This window comes from Monodelphis domestica, chromosome 1, assembly GCF_027887165.1.
Source record: "Monodelphis domestica isolate mMonDom1 chromosome 1, mMonDom1.pri, whole genome shotgun sequence".
Taxonomy (NCBI): Eukaryota; Metazoa; Chordata; class Mammalia; order Didelphimorphia; family Didelphidae; genus Monodelphis; species Monodelphis domestica.
In genome coordinates this window covers 391101048-391125376 of record NC_077227.1, presented here as the reverse complement: position 1 = coordinate 391125376, position 24329 = coordinate 391101048, and the positions used below count along the sequence as shown (strand labels likewise).

The window sequence follows — 24329 nt, the reverse complement described above, 5'->3', positions numbered from 1 at the left end:
TGTGATGGAAAAGAACTTGAGCCTTCTCTTCTCTGACCTAAACATCTCTAATTCTTTCATGTTCTGTTATTTCTGATATTCTGTGACTCAATTTTGAAGTTTTCTTTGCAAAGATCCTGGAGTAGTTTGCTATTTCCTTCTCCAGCTCATTTTATAGATGAAGAAACTGAGGCAAACAAGATGAAGCAATTTGCCTAAGGTTACCTAGCTAGGAAGTGTCTGAGCCTGGATTTGAACTCATATTTGAACCTGATTCCAAGGCCAGTGCTCTATCCATTGTGCCATCTAGCTGCCACCAGTTCTTCCAACTGAATCTCATGTGACATGGACTCAAGGCCTTTCACCATCTTGGCTGCCCTTCTCCAGACCTTCTTGATTATGCTAACCTTTTTTAAACGGTGGCTCCCATAATTGAACTCAATATTCCAGGTAAAAATCTGTGTGGAATATGGTGAAGCTGTTACTTCCCTGTTCCTAGAATTATGCTTTTGTATGGGATAGATGGCTGCTGACTTCTCTTTCAACATGACAATTCTTGGTTTTGGGAAGATCAAATTCACTTTTTTGTCCAGCACGTTGTTCTGTTGACTTATAAGCAGGGACATCAGGGCTGGTCACTGCCATTGAATGACCTGTTGAATTTGTCTTGGCCATTGCCAATTTTAGTTTAAAGTGAGAAGGGAACCTCCAACCATATCCCTGTTTGCTTTTCATATCTAAGCTAAAGTTGCAGAGTATGCAAACCTATTCTTGACCACCATCATAGCATTGACTCTGAATGGATTTCTGCTGGCCCCTGGAAAGCATTTGTATATTATAAAGATTCATCCTTTGCTCCTATGGCAAATGGTCCACCTGAAGGCTTTATAATTGCTTGGCTTTGGCTCTTCTGCCAGTCAAAGATTCTGTGAGGACTTCTTGATCCTCCAGTAACCAGAGGCAGGATGGTATAGAGAGAAAACATGTTTTTGGAAGTCAGAAACTCCAGTTCCAGTAACCACTGGAGGGAGTACACATACCAAAGAGATCATAGATCCATCAGATTACCAATGTAACCCTGGACAAATCGCTTAATCTCCCCAAGCCTCAATTTCCTTATCTGTAAAATGGGGTTAATAATACTCCCCTCCCAGGAGTTTTAGGAGGACAGTATTTTGCATTCCTAAAAGCACTCTACAAATGTGAATAACAATAATTATGATGATGATAGTAATTGGTCTTTCTCCCACAAGTTTAAAGTCTGTCCCTAGCTATCATATTCTCTAATCAAGGTCCCCCTTTTGTTGAAGAAGGGTAATAATTTATTTTTTAATAATATGAGTTAAAAAGCCACAATTTAATTCCATTCAAGACATCCTAAAAGTGAGTGAATTGTATATTGGGGTAGAGACTAGAAATGGTCTTTTGGGGTCTGAAATGGTCTCAAGCTAGCACATCCCTGATACTCTTTATTCTGAGGCTGGAGAGACTTTGTCTCTCTTTCCCTCCCTCCCTAAGCACTGCCATAGCTGGGGGAACTTGGATGGGCCTCTCAACTCAGAGAGCTAGTGGTGCTTGCTGGAAAGATCCTTCTGACTCTCTGGACCACCTCATTTTACAGAAGAGGAAACCGATCAGGGCCAATAGCAGAGATTTGCCTCAACTCATAGATCTGAGAAGTGCACTAGCCAGGATTCAAATCCAGGTCTTCTAAGTTAGAAGCTCTATTATTTCTGCTGCACAGTCTCCCATTCTTTTTGACTTCTCACAAGAAAGGAAAGAAAAAAGTTGTTAGAGTTGTATATTTGATTATTTTTTTCAGTTTTATGAATTAGCCTGCCCCTTCTTGTAACAATAACATCATCACTACTTCAAGGTTTGCAAAATTTTTTACATCATTTGAGCCTCAAAACAACCCTGTGAGATAAGTGCTAGATGGGTTTTGCTGTAGCCATATTAAAGCTGAGGTGGCATAACTAGTAAGTATCAGGCAGGTAAGTATCAAATCCAAACCCAGATTTCCCCATTTTCTGCTTCTAGGCCTGGCTTTCAATGCGCTGAGCTACTTAGCTTGTCCTCTAATTCCTTCTTACTGATGACTAAAGTAAGGTTCACTCAGGTTAAATAACTTGTCCAAGGTCACATAGGTAGCAGGCACCAGAGGAAGGATTGGGACCCAGTGCTTCTGACTCCCAAGTCAGTGTTCTTTTGCCTGTATCACACAGTCCCTCTCTTTGTTTAATGGTGTAGCAGAACATAAGGTCCTCCAGGACAGGGATAGTATCTTTTTTTTTTTTGGTCTTTATTTTACCAACTCTAACCTAGGACTCTCTATACCACAGATGCCTATTAAATGCTAGCTGAATGGAATTGAATGTTGTGGTCAGTGCTTTAGCAGACAATAACAAGAGTAATGTAGTAATAATAATATCATTAATAAAGTAATTTCACAGGGAAACTGGGTGGCTCGGTGGATAGAGAGCCAGGCCCAGAGATGGGAGGTTCTGTGTTCAAATCTGGCCTCAGACACTTCCTAGCTGGGTGACTCTGAGCAAGTCACTTAACCCCCATTTGCTAGCCCTTACTGTTCTTCTGCCTTGGAACCAATATACAGTATTGATTTTTAAGATGGAAGGTAAGGGTTTTAAAATAAATAAGCAAACAAAGTAATTTCATACCTCTCAAATACCATCAAGACATGACCTAGAGGCTAGAAGCATACACCATAAACTTGAAGTTTTTCATACACTACTCTACAAATAGATCTCAAAATATTCTGGAAAACATCACCATTAAACTGTCCCAGGACCAGAGCATTATCATAGGCTAACTCGATCTTCCAGATAAAATGTTGATTGATAAAAACTTAAGAACGGGGGCAGGTAGGTGGCCCAATGGATTGAAAGGCAGGTTTAGAGATGAGAAGTCTTGGGTTCAAATTTGGCCCCAGATACTTCCTAGTTGTGTGACCCTGGGCAAGTCACTTGACCCCCATTGCCTCACCCTTGTTGCTCTTCTGCCTTGGAACCAATACATAGCATTGATTCTAAGATGGAAGGTAAGGTTTTTTTTTATTTGTTTGTTTTAAACAACAACAACAAAAACCCCTTATGAACAACATTTTTAATTACTGTCATCCTAACAAATACTTGTCATGTCTGGGAGGCGTAGAATGAAAAGTTCTCAGAATATAAAGATTCGGTCGAAGAATTCAAAATCACATAGTAACAGGATGAGGAAAATATGGATCATCCTCATCATCCTCACTGGGCTTGAACCAAGGATGCTTTCATTGATTCTACAGAAAAAGAGCTGTCATTTTCATGCTTTTATTCAATCAAATAAGCATCAGACCTTTATTAAGCACCTACTGTGTGCCAGACACAATATTAGGTGCTGGAGATAGAAGGACAAAGCAGTCCCTTATCTCAAATTTACATTCTATCATACAACTGCCAAACAAACAAACAAACCCACCTGTGCAGTAGGCCTTAGAACACTAATTATAAAAGAATGAGATAGTGATTTGTTTCGAGCTCCTTTCTATTGGAACTCCATCAAAGAAGAAGGAGAAGAGTAATGGTACCAGTAATGTGACATTTCTGTTCCACTCTAAGGTTGGCAACATACCTTACATACATCACTTTGTTTGATCCTCACAAGAATCCCAAGAAGGCAGCGTTATTAGTCTTTAAAACTGGATTGGGGAGGGGGGGTCGAGCCTGGTTACTTGAGGAGAAGATGGCGCTTATGGTTGAATGACTCGCTCTTTGGGCATCTCCCAATAGGCAGGAGACTGGTTACTTAGGATGGCAGTTAGTTCTCTTACTGTCTATTCTTTAGTGAATGCCTTTTGATGGGAAATGTACACAGTCCTGGGACTGCAGCTGAAAAGCCCCGTGCTGGGGTTAGTGGAGTGTGGGAAGTTGCTATTGTGACTGTTCAGATGTTGACGGAGGGAAGCCGCCAATACAGGGAGAATGAGTAATTGAGTTCCAAACAGAAGGAAAGATTTGTCGAAGCATTTAATATGAATAGATGTAAAGGCTTTACCTTTAAACTTTGTGAAACAGGATTCTGGCTAACATAAGGTTTGTCAGTTCTGATGTTTGTTTCTAGCACTGGTTTAAAATGAAGATGGAATTCTTAAAGCCAGGCTGTTTCTAGCCAGTGTAGGCATGAACCCTGGTTTTGCTGGTAGAGAAAGTATCCCAACGTATAAGCCCTCATTTCCCTCTAGGCAGAAGGAGATGTTTCTGGTTATTGTTTTGGGAAAACTTCTTTGGATTCTACATTAAAAAAAAAAAGAAATTCTTATCTGTCCTCATTGCAACACAGTAAAGTCTTGGTTTTAAAACAAGATATTTAGAGATGGAAGGAAGTTTAGACTTCATCTAGCATAATCTATTCATTTTTCATTAAAATTTTATTAATCTTTTGTTTTTAATTACCTTCATTTCCAAATATATCTGTTTTTCCCAGGGAGACACTTTTTTTTGGTAGTAAATAAATTAAAAGAGAGGATGCATGGCAATAACAGAACCAGCATGTCAGTAGAGCCTGACAGTATATGAAATGCTCCATACCCATAGTCCTCCACTTTTGCAAAAATTAAGAGGTATATTTTCTTCTCTCTTTTTAGCAGGGGGGGGCCAAGCTCATTAATTCTAATTATATAACATTAAGGCTTCATGGGCATTCTTTCCATTTGCATTGTTAGGCCTGGGGTCAGGAAGATTCAAATTCAAATCTGGCCTCAGATACTTAGCTGTGTGATCTGGGCAAGTCACTTAACCGTGTTGGCCTTGGTTTTCTCAACTAAAAGTTTCCTCATACAAAATGAGTTGGAGAAGGAAATGGCAAATCACTCCAATGTCTTTGTCAAGAAACTCACAAATGGGGTTACGTAGAGTTGGGCAGCAATAATTGATGTGACAACAAGGATCACTGGGTATATTGCTTGCCCAGGATCTGCTTACTTAACTTTGCATTGGTTGTTTATATGTTTTCCATTGTTTCTTTGTGTTCTTTACACTCATCATTTCTTATGGTGTAGTAATATTACATTGCGGTCATTTTTCACAATTTCCATCCCTTTCCCCCATTTCACATATAAGGAAACTGAGGCTCTGGCAGGTAAATTATTGGCCCAAGGTCTCACAGAGGATAAGTATCAGGACCAGTGTTAATAGAGGTCCTCTCCTCCCCCATTGTCTCTTGGTAAAAGTTCATCACTTCTATTAATTTCTGTAGAGGCAGGAAGGGACCTTAGAGATGAACTAAATAAAACTCATTTTACAGATTATGAGAAGTTAAGTGACTTTCCTAAGGTCACAAGACCAGTAAGTAAAGAACTTATAGCACATTGCTGGTGCTTAATACTTACTGAATTTGAATGGTTCAATGTAGTCATTCTCTTCAATGTGGCTTCTCTGATCAGACTTTTAAGGTCCTTAGAAAAAGGGTCCTTTGGATATCCCTCCATAGAAATCCACTACAGGGACAGCTGTAGAGAAGAGTAGTGGGTTTGGAGTCAGGAAGACCTGGGTTCAAATCTAGCCTCAGCCACTTATTTGCTATGTGACCCTGGGCAAATCACCCAAATCTTTTTACCTAAAAGAAGAGAAGGAAATCCACCACAGCCCAGCTGAGGATTTGGCCGAAAGACAATCCAGATTCTTGTCCCAGCTCCTCAGTAGGGACCTGTAACTACCAGAGGAAATTTCCCTTCTTTGTGCCTCAATTCCCTCATCTGTAAATGAGAGATGGGATGGTTGTATCTTTAATGTCTCCTCCTGCTCTTAAATCCTATGATATTGTGGTCCCTTAAGAACTGCTTGAGAACTTGGATTCCCATATGTCACCCAGTCACTTACTAGCTGTGTGAAGTTAGGCAAGTCAGAACAGTCAGCTGGTCAATAAATATTTACTAAATTCCTGCTTTGAACTAGGCATTTTTGTGCTAAATTCAGAATGAAAATGCGCCATCAGGCTGTGATGATGAACGGACACTAAATGGTGGTGGGGTGTTATCTCATGGCAGATAGAGAACCAGCCTCAGAATCAGGAAGACCTGTATTCAAATCCTGCCTCTGACACGTACTGACTGTGTGACCCAGGCCAAGTCACTTAAGCTTAGGCAGCTCCCTAAAACGAAATACAAATGACTACAGTGAAACTATAATCTGCATTGCCAGTAGGAATCTCTTTGCCATAAAGGTATTACAGGTCTGTACCAAAAAACAAACAAAAACAAGCTGCCCCAGAAAAAAAAAAGGAAACCACAAGCGAGGCTCCAATGTCCTCTGGCCCCCTGACCAGCGTTGCTGCGCCAGTACCTGGAGGGAGTCGAGGCGGGAACAAAGGCTGCACTCCTTAGCAGCAGCGGTGGTGGTGGCGGTGCGTCATTTTCATACTGTAGTAAAAATTTTAATGCGCGGATTAAAGCAATATTTAGTTGTTACATACAGAGCTGGACATTCTCCCCTTGACAATGGATCGATTGTTGCCTCTTAGCCTTTCATTGTCCAGACTAATCAGCCTGAGGAGCAGAAACTCTCTTTGGGAGAGGAGGGTAAAGTACAGATGTCTCCCTTCTCCACCCCCCTGCCTATATATGTTAAAACAAAGTATAACTTTGAGCAGAGTCGAACGGGGCTCCCCACCCCCAGCAGTTTGTCATCTGTCAGAACTAGTCTACTGTATACGTTTTAATAAAGACGTCTATTTCTGAAGTCCAAGCCACAGCGTGAGCTGAAGTATAAATAATAGCGGCGTTCCCCCTTCCCCCTACTCCTCCCCCTCCCCCTCCTCCCTCCCCTGTTCCACACCCCCTTACTTCCTGGCTGCAAATCCAAAAAAAATTTCCTTCCAATTACTCCTTGGCACACTCCCGTTTCTCTACTCTCTCCTTAGGGTCCGAAATTTAACAAAGAGAAAAGGGGAGGGGGGGTTTTCTTGGGGCTTTTTAGAAAGTCTTGACCACTAACTGGAGTGTTCATTGAGGTGCCGTTAGGGGAGGTAGAGGGCAAAGGTGCCATAGACTTTGGACGAAGTTAGACTGCCCCAGCTAGAGAGCTGACCAGCAGAAACCCCCTGAGAGTCTGCCCAGTTCCATAATCCCATCATTCCTCGATCCTCTCAAGAACCCTGGAAAATGTTCATTTTTCTGTAACAGCTGTGAGGGCATTCTGCAAGATGTTGAACCCTTAATCATTGGAAAGCCCTGCCGTCATTAAAAGGCAGAGAATGGGGAAGCAGCTTCTACAGTGCCAGAAAATTGCCTATTTATGATCGTGATTCAGTCTCATTCCACAATTATTGATCCAGTCCTCACTATTAGGGAGTAAGGAACAGAAGCAGGCTTTGACTTGGTGTCTAACCATCTCATTCCAGTGCACCATTGGATGTGTGACTGAGAAAATAACTTCATTTTTTCTGAACCTTGTATTTCTTGCCTCAGAGCATTATAGTAAGCAAAATGCTTTCAGAAAGCCCTAGGAAAATGTCAGGGATTATTATAACTGTAGAAGGGACACCTTCACCCCCCAGTCTTCATAGAGAAAGATTTAGGGGTCGTCAGGAAAACCCCTAGGAATTTGGTAATGCAGACAATGGATAACTAAATAGTACAGGGGATAGAGCACACACAGGGCTTGGAATCAGAAGGACTCATTCTGAGTTCAAATCTAGCCTCGCACTTACGAGCAGTGTGATCCTGAGCAAGTCACTTAACCAGCTGGCCCCAGTTACTCATCTGTAAAATGAGCTGGAGAAAGAAATGGTAAAGCATTCTAGGACATTTGTCAAGAAAACTCCAAAGGGGTTCATGAAGAGTTGGCAGGTAATAGGAATCAGGCTCTTCAGTTCTCTTTTCAGTGCATTCTACAACCTCCTTCCCTGCAGTGTAAAGTTTCTGTCCTCTACCCCAGAAGTGACTAGATGATGAGTCCTTAGAATTGTGGAAGGGATTGCTGCTCAGGCATGGGTTAGATGAGATAGTGTCTTGAGCTCCTTCTAGCTCTGTGGCTCAGTGGTTATAGAATACATTTGCTCCATGCTGGAGCTACAAATATGAAAAAAGATTCAGACTTTGTCTTCAAGGAGTTTATAATCTAATCTAGGATTAAGAGATGTAATATATTATGAATTAGAATATGGTAAGTATGTAGCATAGAAGGAGAGATTGGGGAATAGGATCTCGGGAGGGTAGAGGTGTCAATGCAGGAATCATGGAGTGAGGTAGACTTCTGATCTGGAACTGAAAGATTCCAAGACTGACACAAATAGAGACTCTTTTCAAGGGATGGGGACATGACATGCCGGTGCTTGGAGTTGAGAATGGATAGAACTAGAAAGGAGACTAGCTGGTAAGTAATCCAGTTCAGAAGGATTTGGCTTCCCTGATGAGAACCTAATGGAATAAAATTTATATGGAATTAATTAGGAAGATAGGTTAGAGTTAGAAATTCAACCCCTCCCCCCCAAAGTGTAATTGGCAAGGGAAACTTCTTGGTTTCCATACCTGCCACTTTTCTCCTGGCTTTTTATCAGTAATGTCTCTATTCTGAATTCTCAGAGCTCTTTCGTCTTTCTTCTTCTTCTTGTTGTTCTTCTTGGTCTTGTTCTTGTTCTTCTCCCTTCTCCCTTCTTCTCCACACAGGTTACTTTTTAAAAAAAAATTAAGACAATTTTTCCATGGTTACATGATTCTTCATGTTCTTTCCCTCTCCTCCCCCCACCCACAGCCAATGAGCAATTCCACTAGGTTTACATGTGTCATTGATCAAGATCTATTTCCATATTATTGATATTTGCACTAGGGTGATTGTTTAGAGTCTAAATTCCCAATCATATCCCCATCGACCCATGTGATCAATCATATGCTTTTCTTCTCTGTTTCTATTCCCACAGTTCTTCCTCTGGATGTGGATAGTGTTCTTTCTCATATGTCCCTCCAAGTAGTTCAGGATCATTGCATTGCTGCTAGTAGAGAAGTCCATTACATTCTATTGTGCCATAGTGTGTCCATCTTCAGAGCTCTTTTTCTTCAGAGAAGGATGGATAGATGGAGAGAGACAGAGTTGGCTAGAGACAGAGCTGGCTGGTTTTCAAACTCCTTGGGTTGTGAGTTATCTGAATCAAAGAATTGGTTGTGGCTTTTCCATTTGTCCCAAGTGACCTTGCTTGAAGATGCTTGACTTTGCTCAGGTGCTTCTGTGCTTTTTAATGTATCAGCCATGGCTATTTCTGCCCAATCTTAAAGGAGTTGAACTCCCTAGAAGGGGGGTGTTTCTTCCAACAAGATAATGTCTCTGAAGTCAGAAAGGGAAAGGCAAGGCAGTGTGGTACACTGGCAGGAGAACTGTTACAGAGACAGAGGACATAGTTTAAATCCCAGTTCTGCCATTCATTTATTTAGTAAACCCTTAACTTCTGTCTTAGTGTCAATTCCCAGACAGAAGAGCAATACAGTAAGGATTAGGCAATTGGTGTTAAGTGACTTGCCTAGGGTCACATAGCTAGTGTCTGAGGCCAGATTTAAAACCAGATCCTCCTGACTCCAGGCCTGGTGTTCCATCCACTATGCTCCTTAGCTGCCCCCTAGTTCTGCTATTTACTATCCAGGACACCTTAGGCAACTCACTGGGCTTTTCTGGACTTCAGGTATAAAACAAAGAGTTTCAGATAGGTTAGGACCTTTCTAGCAGATACCTTGAAGATCAAGCAGTAAGAGGACAGTCCTAACTAGTACTCAGAGCTAGGATGCATCTTTTATCAGTGGGTTTTAGTCAGAGATAATAACATCATGTGAGGCACCTCTGCTACAGACCCAACTGCTTTTAGGCTGTTGAGAAGTGTTTAAGTTAAAAGTATTATGCTTTTCAGGAATCCCTTCCATCTCTTCCTGACCCAACCTTCTTTTATTCTGAGATGATCCGGCCAGAAAAGCTCAAGCATCACAGTCTCATTGCTGTACCTTTGAAAGACTTATAGATCCAAAGTCTCAAGGAAAGGATCTTTTCCAGAGTTTTGAATGTTTTCTCAGATGTTCTGCCTGTATTTGCTCTTGGGAAATACTATCTTGTTTGCATATGGAAATTCAGGGTCACATTGTTTGCAGCTGGAAGGAACCAGGGCCAGATTATTGGATGGATGTATGGAAAAGAGAGGAAATTTTTTCTTTTAAATTTTTTTTCAATTATCAAGCATTTTTTCTCACCCCCTCCCCAAAAAGTAAAACAGACCCCTGGTAACAAATTAGCATAATCAAATCAAACAGATTCCCACAGTGGTGATGTCTCACAACAGATGTTTCATTTGGCAAATTAGTCCTTCACTTCTGTCTTTGTCAGGAGACAGGCAACATGCTTCAGCACAAAAAAATAACCAGACAGATCGTGGGCTTGAATTTCTGATATAAATAATTCTTCCACATTTTGCTGGTCAGCATTTGAGTCAAGCAGAAGAGAAATTGAGACAGAACTCGGATCAAATTGTTTGATGATGCCTCCAGCAATGATTGCTTGGGTAGCAAAAAGCCCTTTTTTTCTCTTTTTTTTTAAACTGAAAGGTAAGTCAGGGAGCTTATGTTTCCTATCAGTCTTGATAAAACCTCTTTCTAGCAGGGCAGCCCAGATGTGATAGCAGTGGCCAGAGACCATTCATTTCTTTAGCAGTAAATGCTTTGGTTAATTAAGAAGTTGTGTACTCAGACCTTGTAATGTGTAGCACTTCCTTCCAAAAAGAATTGTATAACCTGAAATGGTAGAGCTACATGATGATTATTTTTTAAAAGACATACAGAAGCTGTTTTAGAATTTAGATGCATAATAGGAAAAAATGAGTTATGCACCTCTTTTCTCATTAATTTGTAGAGTGGAAGTTGTGGGTTACTATGAAGGAAGGATTCCTTTGGGACCAAGCCAAGAATTCACTTAGAAACCTAGTGGCTGTCTAGGTGTGATTCCATCAATAGTTATTAAGTGCCTACTATGTGCCAGTCCCTGTTCTAAGAGATGAGGATTCAGAAAGGCAAAGGATTGTTCCTGACCTTGAGGAGCTCACAGTGTAGTGGGGAAGCTAACATGTAAACAAATAAAATGAGGAGAAATTGGGAATAATTAAAAAAGGGAAAGCCCTGGAATTAAGAGGGAGTGGAAAAGGCTTTCTATAGAAGATGGAATTTTAGTTGAGGCTTAAAGGATGCTTGAGAGGCCTAGAGTCTAGAGGACAGGCTTCAGACACTTCCTAGCTGTCAAGTCACTTAAGCCTGTTTACCTAGCCCTTGCCTTTCTGCCTTAGAGTTGATTCTAGGGCAGGAAGTAAAGGTTTTTTAAAAAAGAAAGGTACTGAGTCTCATAGATGAGGTGAACAGGTAGAGGGGAGGGAGAGGGTGGCTGAAATGGGAAGGGGTGTAATAGCCATATGAAACACTATAGATTTAAGAGAAGAGGACCCCCTCACCCCACCATGGGCACTCATAGTTTGGTTTGGAAGACAAAACTCTCCCACACAGGAAAAGAGAATTAAAACATGCCAAGCAGTGTATGATTAGAGTCAAATAAGAGACACAAGATGATTCAGAAGAGAGCCAGGTCATTGTGAACCAAATGAGGTTCCTGGCACCATAGCTAAGCCTTAAAGGATGGATAAATCCTAAAAACTCGGACATCCGACAATGACTTGCTGTGTAATTGCTGTTTCCAGGAAAAGACTCTGGGGATTGTGGTGGGATAGGCTAGAGGCAAGATAATAAAGTGAAAGGCGAGAATTTGATTAGGGATTGTTTGATAATGCTAATAGTAATAATGCTAACATTTAAATACCTGGTGCTTTAAGATTTGTAAAATCAGTTCTTTCTTTTGACCTGCCTATCTTGGAGGCTATAATTTGATTTGGCTTCACGTTTTATGCAACCATTTATTAAGTAGGAACTGTTCTAGGTTCTGTGAATAGGACAGCATCCCCCCACCCCCTACCGTTTTCAGGAAAGGTAAACTCACAGAATCATTGCGTCCCAGAGTAAGAAAGGACTTGACCCAACAAGGGTTCATCCAGCTTTTTTGGAAGATGTTTGGTGATCAGAAATCTACTATCTTCCAAGGCAGCTCTTTTCAGTTTGGGACAGTTTGAATCATTAGGAAGTTCTTTCTTCCATCCAGACATGGCTGACCTCTCTGCAGCTCCTAGCCATTGGTCCTATTTTGGCCTCCAGAGCCAAACAAAACAAATGTTTGAAGTCAGCTATCATAGCCCTCCTAAGCCTTATCTTTCCTTGACTAAACATCCCTACTTCCTTCAAAGAGCCCTCTGATGACAGTCCTAGGACCCTCATCATCCTGGTCACTCCTCTCTGGATGTACCACAGCATGTCTCCAGCCTCCCTGAATCGGCAGGACCAGAACCAAGCACGATGTTCCCAGTGTGTTCTGATCACTGCAGGGGACAGAAGAACTCATACATCTATCTTCCATTCTACACTAGGCTTGCTGTCATCACCAATGCCTAAGTTCCTCAGTATCTTTTTCAACTGCCTTGTTACCCTATTGACACAAGTGGAGCATGTAGCCCACTTATAACTCCTGGCTCTTCCCCTCTCCAACACCCTCCATCCTCACACCCTTATTGTGTTACGGGTGTGTATGTATGTGGCTAGGAAAAATGATTATTACTGTCTTACCTTCTCTATCATGTGCGTGCAAAGATGATTGAAAAAACCCAAAGAGAGACTTTACATTTGTGGCTATGAAATTTCATCCTACCAGATTCGACCCATTGTTCTAGGCTTTTGGGATATGTGTGGCAGATGGGAGACAAATAGAGCTGTATAACTAGCATGTAAGCTATGATAAGCATGTAGGAGAAGTCTGGACTGTGGTAAGAGATTCCAGAAATCTCCGATAGCCTATAAGGCTTCATAGAGAAGGTGGCATTGTAGGTGGGCCTTGAAAGAAGAGAAGAATTTTAACAGATAAGCCATGCAAGACATCATTCCCAGCATGGGGGGGTCGGCCTGGGCAAATGCACAGAGATTGGAAGAGGTAGGAGGAGTTTGCTGATGACTGGTGGTCTGGTTTGCCTGAAATGGAGTGTTTGAAGTAGCCTGTGATAAAGATTGAAACAAGGACAGAGAGACTGGTTATGAAGGGCTAAGGAGTTTATATTTTATTTGGTAAGCAGTGGGGTTCCAATGATGAAGAAGGAATCCCTGAATGGGTTGGATTAGTGGATATCTAAGTCCCTTTCCAGCTCAGAGATTCCATGCTTCCAAGATTCTTACTGGATATTGCTTTTTTTTTTTACCCTGGATTCTTATTAAGCTCTAGCCAGCGGTTTAGCAGATGCTTTCTGATGATGATGAATGGAAGTATGTAGGCAAATATGCGCGCGCACACACACACACACACACACACACACACACACACGCATTCTTAGAGGAAGTCCCTCAACACATTGGTAGAATCACTGTGGAGGATTTATAGGGGACCTGCGAAGGGTATGATAGCACAGACAGGTTTCAGTCTCTATAATTGGAGGCATGACCCAGAGCTGGAACTAGCTTGGCTATGCTGGGACTGTGCCTCATAGACTGATTTCCTGAGGGATTAAGTAGTGTGGAGAATAGAGTGTTCAACCTAGTCAGGAAGTTGTTGTTCAGTTGTTTTTCAGTCATGTCTGACCCTCAGTGACCCTATTTGGTGTTTTCTTGGCAAAGACATGGGAGTTGTTTGCCTTTTCCCTTTCCAACTCATTTTACAGGTGAGGAAACTGAAGCCATCAGTGTGAAATGACTTGCCCGGGATCACAGAGCTAGCAAATATCTGAGGCTGGATTTGAACTCGGGAGGATGTCTTCGGACTCCAGGCTTGGCACTCTATCCATGGTGCCACCTAACTGCCCATGACACTTACTGGCTGTGTGACCCTGAGCAAGTTATTGTAAACTGTGTTTGCTTAAGTAAATGGGATAGTAAGCAGCTACCACTTGGAGTTGTTCTAAAGATAAAATGAGATAATATTTGTAAAGCATTTTGCAAATCTAACAATGCTACATAAGTTGCAGCATTATTATTGTCACATTATAAACATATTATGTTTATAATATGATAATATAATTTCTTTCCCAGAGCCGGGAGTTACTCTTCCATCTCTTGCCCAGTGCTGATCACTCTCTTGTCAGGCCCTGAGATTTCTATCCATCCCTTCCCCTCCTTGGCCCTGTGGCCATTGGACCCCTCTCCACTAGCAACTTTTCAGGGACTGGAGTAATGCCCCCATAATTCTACCTCCTTTGGGTAGACTCCCTATAACTCCTACTATAAGTTGACTGGCTTTGGGACTTGCCCCTCCAGGAATGAACAGGATAAAGCAGTTCAGTGTCAAAGGCTAGTCTCATGGGTCCCCATCATCTTTCCCTCACATTAAATTCAGGCCTGGCCCTCCCCTCATCATTGCCCTGCACCTCCCTTTCCACTGTATTCTCTGACATTCATCCTGTGTTGTGGCACAGTAGAAAGATATTTGGATTTAGGGTTCAAATCCTGCTTTTGCCATGTACTGCTTTGGTAGTCTTGAGAAATCATCGTTGTGTACCTCAGTTTCCTCTTCTGTCAAATGAACTCAGCCTCTCCCTAAAGCCAAAATCTCCTCCAGATTTGCGATCCTATCATCTTAGATCTCTTCCAGTCATTTCTTTCATCTTATGGTGCTCATTTAAAGTCTGGCTTCCTCTGATGATCGCCAATGTCTCGGCATCCTCTCCAAGGCTGGCTTCTCCTTCTCACAGCTCCTTGACAAACAGGGCCAGGCAGAAGCAGTGGCTTGTTTCTTGTTCCCTGGTGTTGTTTTCCCTCTATCATTCTGTCTCAGCAGCTACTTCTCTTTTAAACAAACCTTGGCTCCCTATAGACACCCTGCCCTCTGGTTTCTTGACTCCAGTGATCTCCATCTCCAACAGAGGAGTGCTCATGACTCCAAAACCCGTCTCTGCCAAACGATTTTTACCCAGACATCAGAATTTCTAGTGACAGCTGCATGAATGTGCTTATCACGGAAGATCAGAGGTTCGTTGAAGTTTGTGGTGTGTGCCCAAGTACTACATCTTGTAGTACTTATTGGCTCGTAGTATCAGGAGGGACCTGAGAGGCCATCATTTGACAGGGTCCCCCAACTGCGGCCCCCTGAGGCCATGGACCGGCCCCCCACTGCACTTCCAGAAGGGGCACCTCTTTCATTGGTGGTCAGTGAGAGGAGCGCTGTATGTGGCGGCACTGCAAAGTGTGGTGTCGCACATGTACAGTGCTACTTCCGGTGACATAATCCTCTGTGTGGTGCCTTGTTCTGAGAGTAACTGAACAAGAACAAGGCGTCATGCAAAGGATTATATGGCTGCACAATGGAAGACGTCAGCATGGTGAGCAGCGATCTGGGGGAGGGGATTCCACACTGTGTATACTGCTGCCCGGTATAGTGGAGGCAGTGATGGGCCTGTCACACCTTGCACAGCCATCACAGCCAGCGTATACAGATTTGTTCACAGTTTTTTGTTTTTTTCACAGTTTTTTTTTTAATAGTCCGGCCCTCCAACGGTCTGAGGGACAGTGAACTGGGCCCCTGTGTAAAAAGTTTGGGGACCCCTGCCTGGGAGGTTGAGCCCAACGTCTCATGGTTAAGTGTCAGAAGCTAGAACTAGAGTATGGTACAACATGGACTCCTCAGACACTTAAACCACAAACAGTCCTTTGGGTAGGGAGTACCAGCATGGGTATCCCCATTTTATAGATTAGGAAACTGAGTCCAGAGAGGCCAAGCAAATTTGCTTGGAGCAAGTCCAGTGATTTGCCAAAGTAAGAACCTCTCTGACCCAGTGACTTGCTCTTCTCTTTCCTCTCTTGTTCCCTGTGGCTTCGTATCACAACCCCTTCCTTGTTAGGTGGCTCTGGCCAGCCTGGGCCAGGCCCATGTTCGTCTTTCCTGATTTACAGTATTATTTTTAGCTCCGGTGCGGTATGTGAGAATGTTGAAATGAAAGTGGAAACATGTCGAGTCCTATTCGGTGACTGACTAGTAATGATTTGTTGTTTCTGTGCCCAACTTCAGATTTTCCCATGGAATTTAATAAACTTTTAAACATTCTCTTAAAAGAAATCCCTAAACCTTTGACTAAGTCAATTTGTTTATTGTTTTATTCCTCTTTGAAGAACTCACTCATTTTTCTTCTTGTCTTTTCTGTCTCTTCTGGATTCAGAAGTTGGAAGGAGAAGCCAAGCTGCGGAAAGTTCGAGAAGTTTTACCTGAGTGTCTCTGCCCCCCAGGTATGTGAAAGGTTAAAGTCTTAGTGGATAGCTGTCTCTGGAGGGCCTAATCCCATTCTCTTACTGAGGTAGAATTGGGCAGGCCCCATGCTGTGATGCCTGCTGAGAGCAGGACTAAATGCTTGTATGTGGGGGTTGGGGGCCCAGGAGAGCAGGTTGGGGTGACAGAGATTGCTTCCTCCTTAAGATCTAGTGCAGCTCAAGTCAATTTTTACCACTTAACCTGGTAGCCTCAAAGCCTACCTGATTTGAAGTTTCCAGATAAAGTGAATTAACCAAATCATTTAATTGGTAAATGGTGTTTGTGAAAGCTTTGTCTTTGAAACTCCTGCAGAGTACCAAAAGAAGCTTCAGAAAGGCCCTGTAGAAAGGGAGAAAGTCCTGGCCCTGGTCTGGGATGGGAAAACTAGGCAGAAAGCCCACTCAGCCCAGGACTGGAAAGTAGAGAGAGGAATTTTAATGTATTGGGGAGGGGGTAATATTAGAGAAAGGAAGGTCAGGAGAGGACAATGTCTAGGGGAGAACTGGGCTGAATTTACTGTTGGTGGCTGGGTAGGTGGTGGGTGATGCTCGTGGCTGCCCTTGATGCTGATTCCCTCCAGTTCTTCCCTGGAGGGTCAGATCCCTAGGCCAGTCAATTTATGTAGGAGATAGAAGTTGGGGGGAGTCTATTCTACTCCATGAAAAATCGGATAATTTTTCTTCAAGGTCCAACTCTGGTGCTTATCCCTTCATTTGCTTCTGACTGGTGGGAAATTTTTTTTTCCTTCTTTAGATGCCTTTCTGTATTTTATCGGATTCTCTGTGCCCCTTTATCCCCATTAAATTATAAATCTCATTGAGTATGTGGCTATAGTAAAAGGGCTTTAGATTTGGAATTTGGAATCAGTGGCCTTGGGTTCAAGCCCTAGTTCTGCCACCCATGATAGTGGACAAATCATTTATCTCTCTGAGCCTTGATTTCCTTACCTGTAAAATGAAGAGGTTAGGCTAGATGACTTCTAAGGCCCCTTTTAGCTCTAAATGTATGAGCCCACGATTGATCTGTATCTATAGTCATGCAAAGAGTATGTGTCTTCTAGTATCTTCCATACAGTAGGTATTTAATCAGGGTCTGTTGTTAAAATAATTAAGTTGTTTGCTTCTCATTTTTGCTGGTGTAGACAAGATGGGCCAGGCAATCCTAGCTGTATATAAATGCCAAGTTATCTTGACTTTTCATCTATGTAACTCAAATCCAGATTCTTCACTCTGTCAGGAAAGCTTGTTCTCCATTGGCCAGTCAATGGCCAAAGGATTTTATTACTTTTAAAATTCACAGGATCATAGATCCAGAGCTGGAAGGGCCATTTGACCCAGCTCTTTTATTTTTCCAGTTGAGTTAACTGAGACCCCAGAGAGTTTAAATTATTTGCCCAACCAGGGTTACCCAGATAGTAAACATAATGGGTGAGACTGATTCTCTCTCTCTCTCTCTCTCTCTCTCTCTCTCTCTCTCTCTCTCTCAGTTTCTCTCTCGGTTTCTCTCTTCCTCCCTTCCTCCTTTCCTCTCCCCTTCTGTCTTTCCCCTTTACCATCTCTCTGAGAATTGAAAGCATCAGTTCCAAAGTAGAAAAGTGGTAAGGACTAGGCAATGGGGGCTAAATGACTTACCCAAGGTCACACAGCTAGGAAGTATCTATGGATAGATTTGAACCCAGGACTTCCCCATCTCTAAGACTGACTTTCTATCTACTGAGCCACTTTGCTACCCCATCCAATGCTCTTTCTCCAAAGACCAATTATATATTTCTCTTCCAAATCTGGTTGAGAAAATTTAAGTCCTCAATAAATGGGGTCAGCTAGATAGAACAATGGATAGAGCACCAGGCTTGGAGTAGAGAGTACAACAGTTCAAATCTGGATTCAGACACTTTCTAGCTGTGCAACTCTGGGCAAGTCACAACCCCAAATGCCTTGCCCTTGCCTCTCTTCTATCTGAGAATTGATATTAAGACAGAGGGTAAGAGTTGTTTTTTTTAAGTCTCTACTAACCAGATCTTCTTTTGGGGTCTGAATGAGCTTATAAAATGGTAACACATTAGTAGAAAATTGACATTCTGAGTTTTCCAGAGAGGTCAGGCCAGAAATCTTTTGGCATTGAGGCATATAATCCAAATCGATCAGCCCTCACTTTGATCTTCTTTTCTCCTTGCAGGTCCTTGGCACTCTCTCTAGATAGGGAAAAATACCTCCTTTTTAAAAGTTAGTTATGAAGGCTGGAAAAACCCAATTTGCCTGCTAATGAGCATCTCTGATTGAGTTATGACAGTGGTAGGGAGAGGTAGGACTGGTCCTCATGCTAAGGATTTATGGGAAATTCTCTCTCATCATAGTTGTGATTGCCTTAAAGGAAATTAGGTCTTTTAAAGTGGAAAATGAGTTCTATCCCCAGGATGGAGACTTAATTCCTCCTTCCCTCAGAGTGTTTAGCTCTGAGCTCAGCTTAGGCTTTGAATCTAAGAACTGCCCTTGGGATACCTGCTGAGTTCTTTGTTAAGTCTATGAGAGCAAAGGGCCCCTCATTCAGAGTCCTGGGTCTGAAGCACTCTGTGAGGGGTTGGATCTCTGTAAAGAAGCTTTCTACCATCAACTAAAAGCAAAAGAAAACCAAAAAAACCCACCCTGAAACAACCCACTTTGATAATGCTGAAATAATACAGTCCTCCCAGTTTTGGTGCACCTATCACCACTGCGTTAAGTTATCCTGAGACTGTTTTTGTGAGTCTTTGGTTTCTGTTTTGGGTACCAGGGCTAGAGCAGCTCAAGCTCTCAGCAGAATGATTTTTGACTACTCTAGGTTTCTGGTGAACATTAGAGCAAGGAACACGGATGTTCTCCTTGGAGAAAGGAAGGCTTGGGGTGGGGGTGAGGGGACATGATCTGCTGTTCCCAAGTGTAATAATAGAAACTGCTCCTGGACCTAGGGTTGAGCCTCTCTCCTTCCTCCCTGATATGAGGCCCTTATCAAGTTTCGTAGTGGGAGAACGTAGGCTTTAATGAAAATGGGGCCACACTCGTTTTCTCACACTTTTTTGCTCATTAAACACCCCCTCCCCATTCCCACTCCAGCACCCTGGGGACCGATTATTTAAAGCTTAGGTGTGGGCTCATGTATAGGTGTCCCAAAAGATGGAGTAGAAAGGTAATCAAAATACAATGTAAATCAGGTAGAGGATATTTATTTCTTATACCCAAAAGCCATGTTAATGGATACAAAAGAATCACAACCTCTATTGACAGAACAACTTAAAACATTATTATGTAATTTATGACTAATAATTACTTAACTTATAACTACTTTTAAACTCTCTCAAGAGGCACAGCAGATAGAGTACTGCACTTGGACTCAAGAAAATCTGAATTCATATCTAGTCTCAGACATCTATTAGCTGTGTGAACCTGGACAAGTCATTTCATTGAATTGTCTGTCTCAGTTTCCTCATCTGTAAAATGGGAATAATAACAGTACCTATCTCCTGGGGTTGTTGTGAGAATCAGATGATTGTAAATCACTTAACACAGTGCCTGGTACATAGTAAGCTCCATATAAATGTTAGTTATTATTATTATTATTATTATTATCAGATCATAAAGCTATTTGTGGAACTGTCAATCAGGCACTTTACATTTCATTTCATCTTTGTACTGTTTAAACAAACTGAGAGAGAAAGAGAGTGTGTAAGTGTTTGTGTACTGTTCAAATGGTCCAGCTTTGAGCAAATCATCCTCTTGGCAGTTGTCTTTTCTAAGAGTTCTGGAATGGTTGCCAGGATCTTCTCCTGCCACCAGCCCAACCTAATGGGACCCCAGACCTCTGGACTTCTTGAACTCACAAGAGAATTCAACCTCATGCATCTACCATAAGGATTATGTTTAAATGGGGTAGCTGGGTGGCTTAGTGGATAGATCTCAGGCCTAGAGACAGGAGGTCCTGGGTTCACATCTGACCTCAGATATATCCTAGTTATGTGACCCTGGACAAGTCACTTAACCCCAATTGCCTAGCCTTTACTACTCTTTTGCTTTGGAATCAGTACTTAGCATTAATTCTGAGAGAAGGCAAGGGTTTTAAGAAAAAAATGAAATGATGTTTAATTACATACTTGGGATAGGGAATAGAAGGTGGAAAAGGCACAGGCTTACCTTGTTGATTCCATGTCCTGTAATGGATTGGTGATAGTGTAAAGGGAAAGAGCAGAATTCATTCCCTCATGACCTTCATTTCTAGTCCAGAGACAGGGTACACTACTTGCCACATAGGAGAGTTAAAGCAAAAGATCAGTTAGAAACTGCCTCTTTTTAAAGGGACACCGAGTCATCCATCACCTTGTCTAGTTCCACCACCAAGGGCAGGAATCTCCTTATCATTTCAAAGTGCCTGTATCTTTCAGCACTCAGCTACAATCTGGCCAGAAGTATCTAGGGAGTCATTATCTCCAACATGTCCACATACTGAGCCAGCATGTTTGGTCAGCTGTAACCAGGAAGAGAAACTCTGATTGTGCTCTTTGGGTTGGCCCTCCTCACCCAAGTTTCTGAGAGGCTGTCATATGGAAGAGGTGTTTTACTTGGTTTGCTCAGAGTAAGCAAAATTATGAACAATAGAGGTAGAAGTTGTCAAGGGGAAGATTTAGGCTAATGTAAAGGAGAACTTGACAATCAGAGATGTTATAAAGTAGAATGGATTGCATTGGAACTAGTGAGCATCTTGTCCCTGACAATTTTCAAATGGAAACTGGTTGATCCTTTAACCTCCAGGTCTGCTCTCTCTTGATCAGTTATTAAAATTAACTCCCTTGTTAAATAATCTTCAATGAGTTAATCTCAATTATTTATTAAATGCTAACTATATGCTAGGTAATTTATTTAACAATGTACTTGTTGTGGAATGTGTTTTTACTGAATCTTTTGCCTTTTCCTTGAGGACTTGGTTAGCTCATAAAGGTTCATGATGTTGCCACTACTAGAGAATTACTTCTGCAACAATCTCTTGTTTTTACTGTATCTTCTGTCTTTGCCTTGATTCAGTGAGACTTCCATTTACTTTATGGTACTTCATTCTTAGAAGTACCTACAGAATATAAGCTGGTTGAAGCCAAAGGCTGTTTAGTTTTTGTCTCTGCATTCCCAGTTCCTGACAAATAATAGGCACATAAAATAAATATTAATGGAATTGAATTGAATATCATAGAGGATTTTCCTATTGAAGTGTACGTTGGATTCAGTGCCCCCTGCCATCCCTTCCAGCTTTGGAATTTAGGGAATCTATAAAAAGGGTATCCTGGAGGAAGATAAGAACAAGAAATGTGGTGTTTTTTTGTTTTTATCATATAATGAATAATACATTTACTCAATTTCCATTTAGGAAGTATTTATTAGGTACCTGTCATATAAAAAGCCCTGGAGATACAAAGTTAAAATTAAAAATATTCTTTGTCCTCAAGAAGTTTATGTTCCATTGGGATGTAGTTAGCAATGTAAGGGCCAGAATATAAGGGGTAAAAATAAAAAGGTTGGACTAAATTTGTCAGAGAATGGTTGCCAGGAATTAATTAATTCCAAATGATTTTTTTAGCAATTTATTTATAAAATATAGAAAGAGTGAAAGTAGAGAAATGAGAAAGAAGGCAGAGTAAGAAATCTAGCTTAATGAGCTAGACTATTTGCTCAAACCCTGGTTTTACTCCAACAGGGCTCCAGAAGCCCCAGCCAGAGAGCCTAGGGAATCAATTAAATAAGGGTTTTAGTGGAGGCTAGTACCTCTCAGAAGAAACCAGGGAAAGGAGTTAGCCTTTCTCACTCACCCACATGGTAGTCCTAATAGAAGCAGACCTCAACCAGAGTTCCTCATCAAGTTGAAGGTGAAAGCCCTCCTCACAGGAAGTTCTTGGCATTTTTAAAGACCATTCCTTTTCATCACTTCCTGTGCCTTCCTTCCACTTGGACTAATTACAGCTAAAGCTTTGCTTAGGACTGCCCAGGAGGCAGTCAATGGGTTCTGATTCATCACCCACTTTCACACATGTGGGTCACAGACCTCCCCCACTTAAGGATAAGTGGGGTGTATATGCTTCTGGTGATTAAATCTAAAAAACGGGAAGGGAAGAGTTAATCCCATCTTCACACCAATGATAGTTTTTAAAAAATCTATTATCACTCAGGCCATTTTCTTTCTCTAGTGCATTTCAATTAATTAAACATCAATTGTTTCAGCTGTGTCCAATTCTTTGTGATCCCATTTGGGGTTTCCTTGAAAAAGATACTGGAGCAGTTTGCCATTTCCTTCTCCAACTTATTTTAGAGATGAGAAAACTGAGGTAAACAGGGCGACTTGCCCAGGATCACACAGCTAATAAGTGTCTAAGGCTCAATTCAAACTATGGTCTTCTTGACTCCAGGCCTGGTGCTCTATCCACCACACCACCTAGCTATCCAAGTCAAACATTTATCGAAAACCTAATCTATACCAAGCTATCTATGGAGCAAAGATAAGACAGGCATGATGGAAAGGCAATATGGATAGGGTTTAAAACTTGGAGTCAGGGAGACTTGGGTTCAATTTCTGCTGAAGACACTTGTTTGTGTGATTCTGGGCAAGTCACTTCTCTTTTCCTCAATTTCCTTATCTATAAATGAAGGAGTTGGATTCAGTGGCATCTTTGGTCCCTTCTAGTTTTCCAGCTCTGAATCTAAGACAAGAAAGGTACTGTTCTTAGGAGCCTAGTAATTTAGTGGGCAGACAAGACTAAGATACAAGCAAGAATAAAATATAGTATATAATGTAACATTATATTGTGGAGTACAGACTTTAAGTGCAATAGGAAGAGTAAAGTCAGTGTCAGCTTGAACAGCCCAGAAGGCTTCTTGGAAAAGGTGGTACTTAGCTAGTGAACTTGAGCAAAGGATAAGATTTAAACACTTAGAAAGCAGAGCCATTACTAGTAGTTCTGAAGCTTGTGATAAGTAGCACAAAATATACCTTCAGTTACACTGTGGTGGTGGTGGTTGTGCAGATTGGACCCATTATACCTCTTTAAAGAGGGAGAGGAATGAAGATGCCATCTGATGGGAATAGACCAGAGATCTTGAGACACTGACCCCTATGAAAAGGGGAGAGCTTTTGCTTGGGCTATCATCTGGGGAGGAACAAAGTAGAGCAGGACAGTAAAACAGTTTATCTGTTGTTATTAGTCAGAATAATCAGAGGGAGGAAGGAAAGAAGCATGCCAGGTAGTTTTCTGATTTATCTAATAATTTTTCTAACTAGATTTTGTACTACTGAAAGAGTAAAGGTACTTTTGAAATATAACTATAACAGATACAACCATATAATCTTCAAAATAATAATTTAAAATTTTTATGCTTTCAAAATTTTGATGTCCTAGATCAAAGCTCTTATCACCCCATCCTGGTTATCTTTCTAGAACACAGAAGTGGAGAGGACATTTTACATTATTCTATATTGGCAAATTCAGAAATCTGAAGGCATAGTCATCTAATAAAATAAGTCAAGATTCAAATTTGCCAAAATCTTTTGTGTTATGTGTTAACATTAAAAAAAAAAATCTAAACCATCGATTTAATTGCCACAAAACTCCCTTTACTAATGAAGAACTACAACTTGTCTGAAATGTAAAGTCTTAGAGAATCACCTCACACACTTAGAGGGATTGCGATTGGCCACATAGCCCAGGAGATGTCTGAGGAAGGACTTAAACCTAGATCTTCCTCACTCCAAGGTTGACCCTGCATACATGATGCTTTATGATCAATAAAAGGAATCTAGTTGCATCTCTTCTCCCTAAGATCCTGTCTATAACATTGTATCTATCTACATACAGAATAACTATTTATATCATGTTTTATGTGTCTGTCATATACATAAATGTGATGGCTATCATAGATGCTTCTGCTAGTAGAATGTGATGTCACATCTAATGTTGTGTTGTTCTATAGTCTAATCACGGTGTAGAATTCACCCAAGGATTTAGAC

At 41.5% G+C, this 24329-nt stretch overlaps 1 protein-coding gene across 1 annotated transcript in view; it reads left to right on the top strand.

The window, feature by feature from the left end:
• Positions 1 to 24329, top strand: part of COL23A1 (collagen type XXIII alpha 1 chain) — a 492298-nt gene that overhangs the window by 6764 nt on the left and 461205 nt on the right. Inside the window, exon 2 of the mRNA XM_056811712.1 lies at positions 16228 to 16294. Within this exon, the coding sequence (XP_056667690.1) occupies positions 16228 to 16294 (67 nt within the window). The remainder of the gene's footprint in view (positions 1 to 16227; positions 16295 to 24329) is intronic.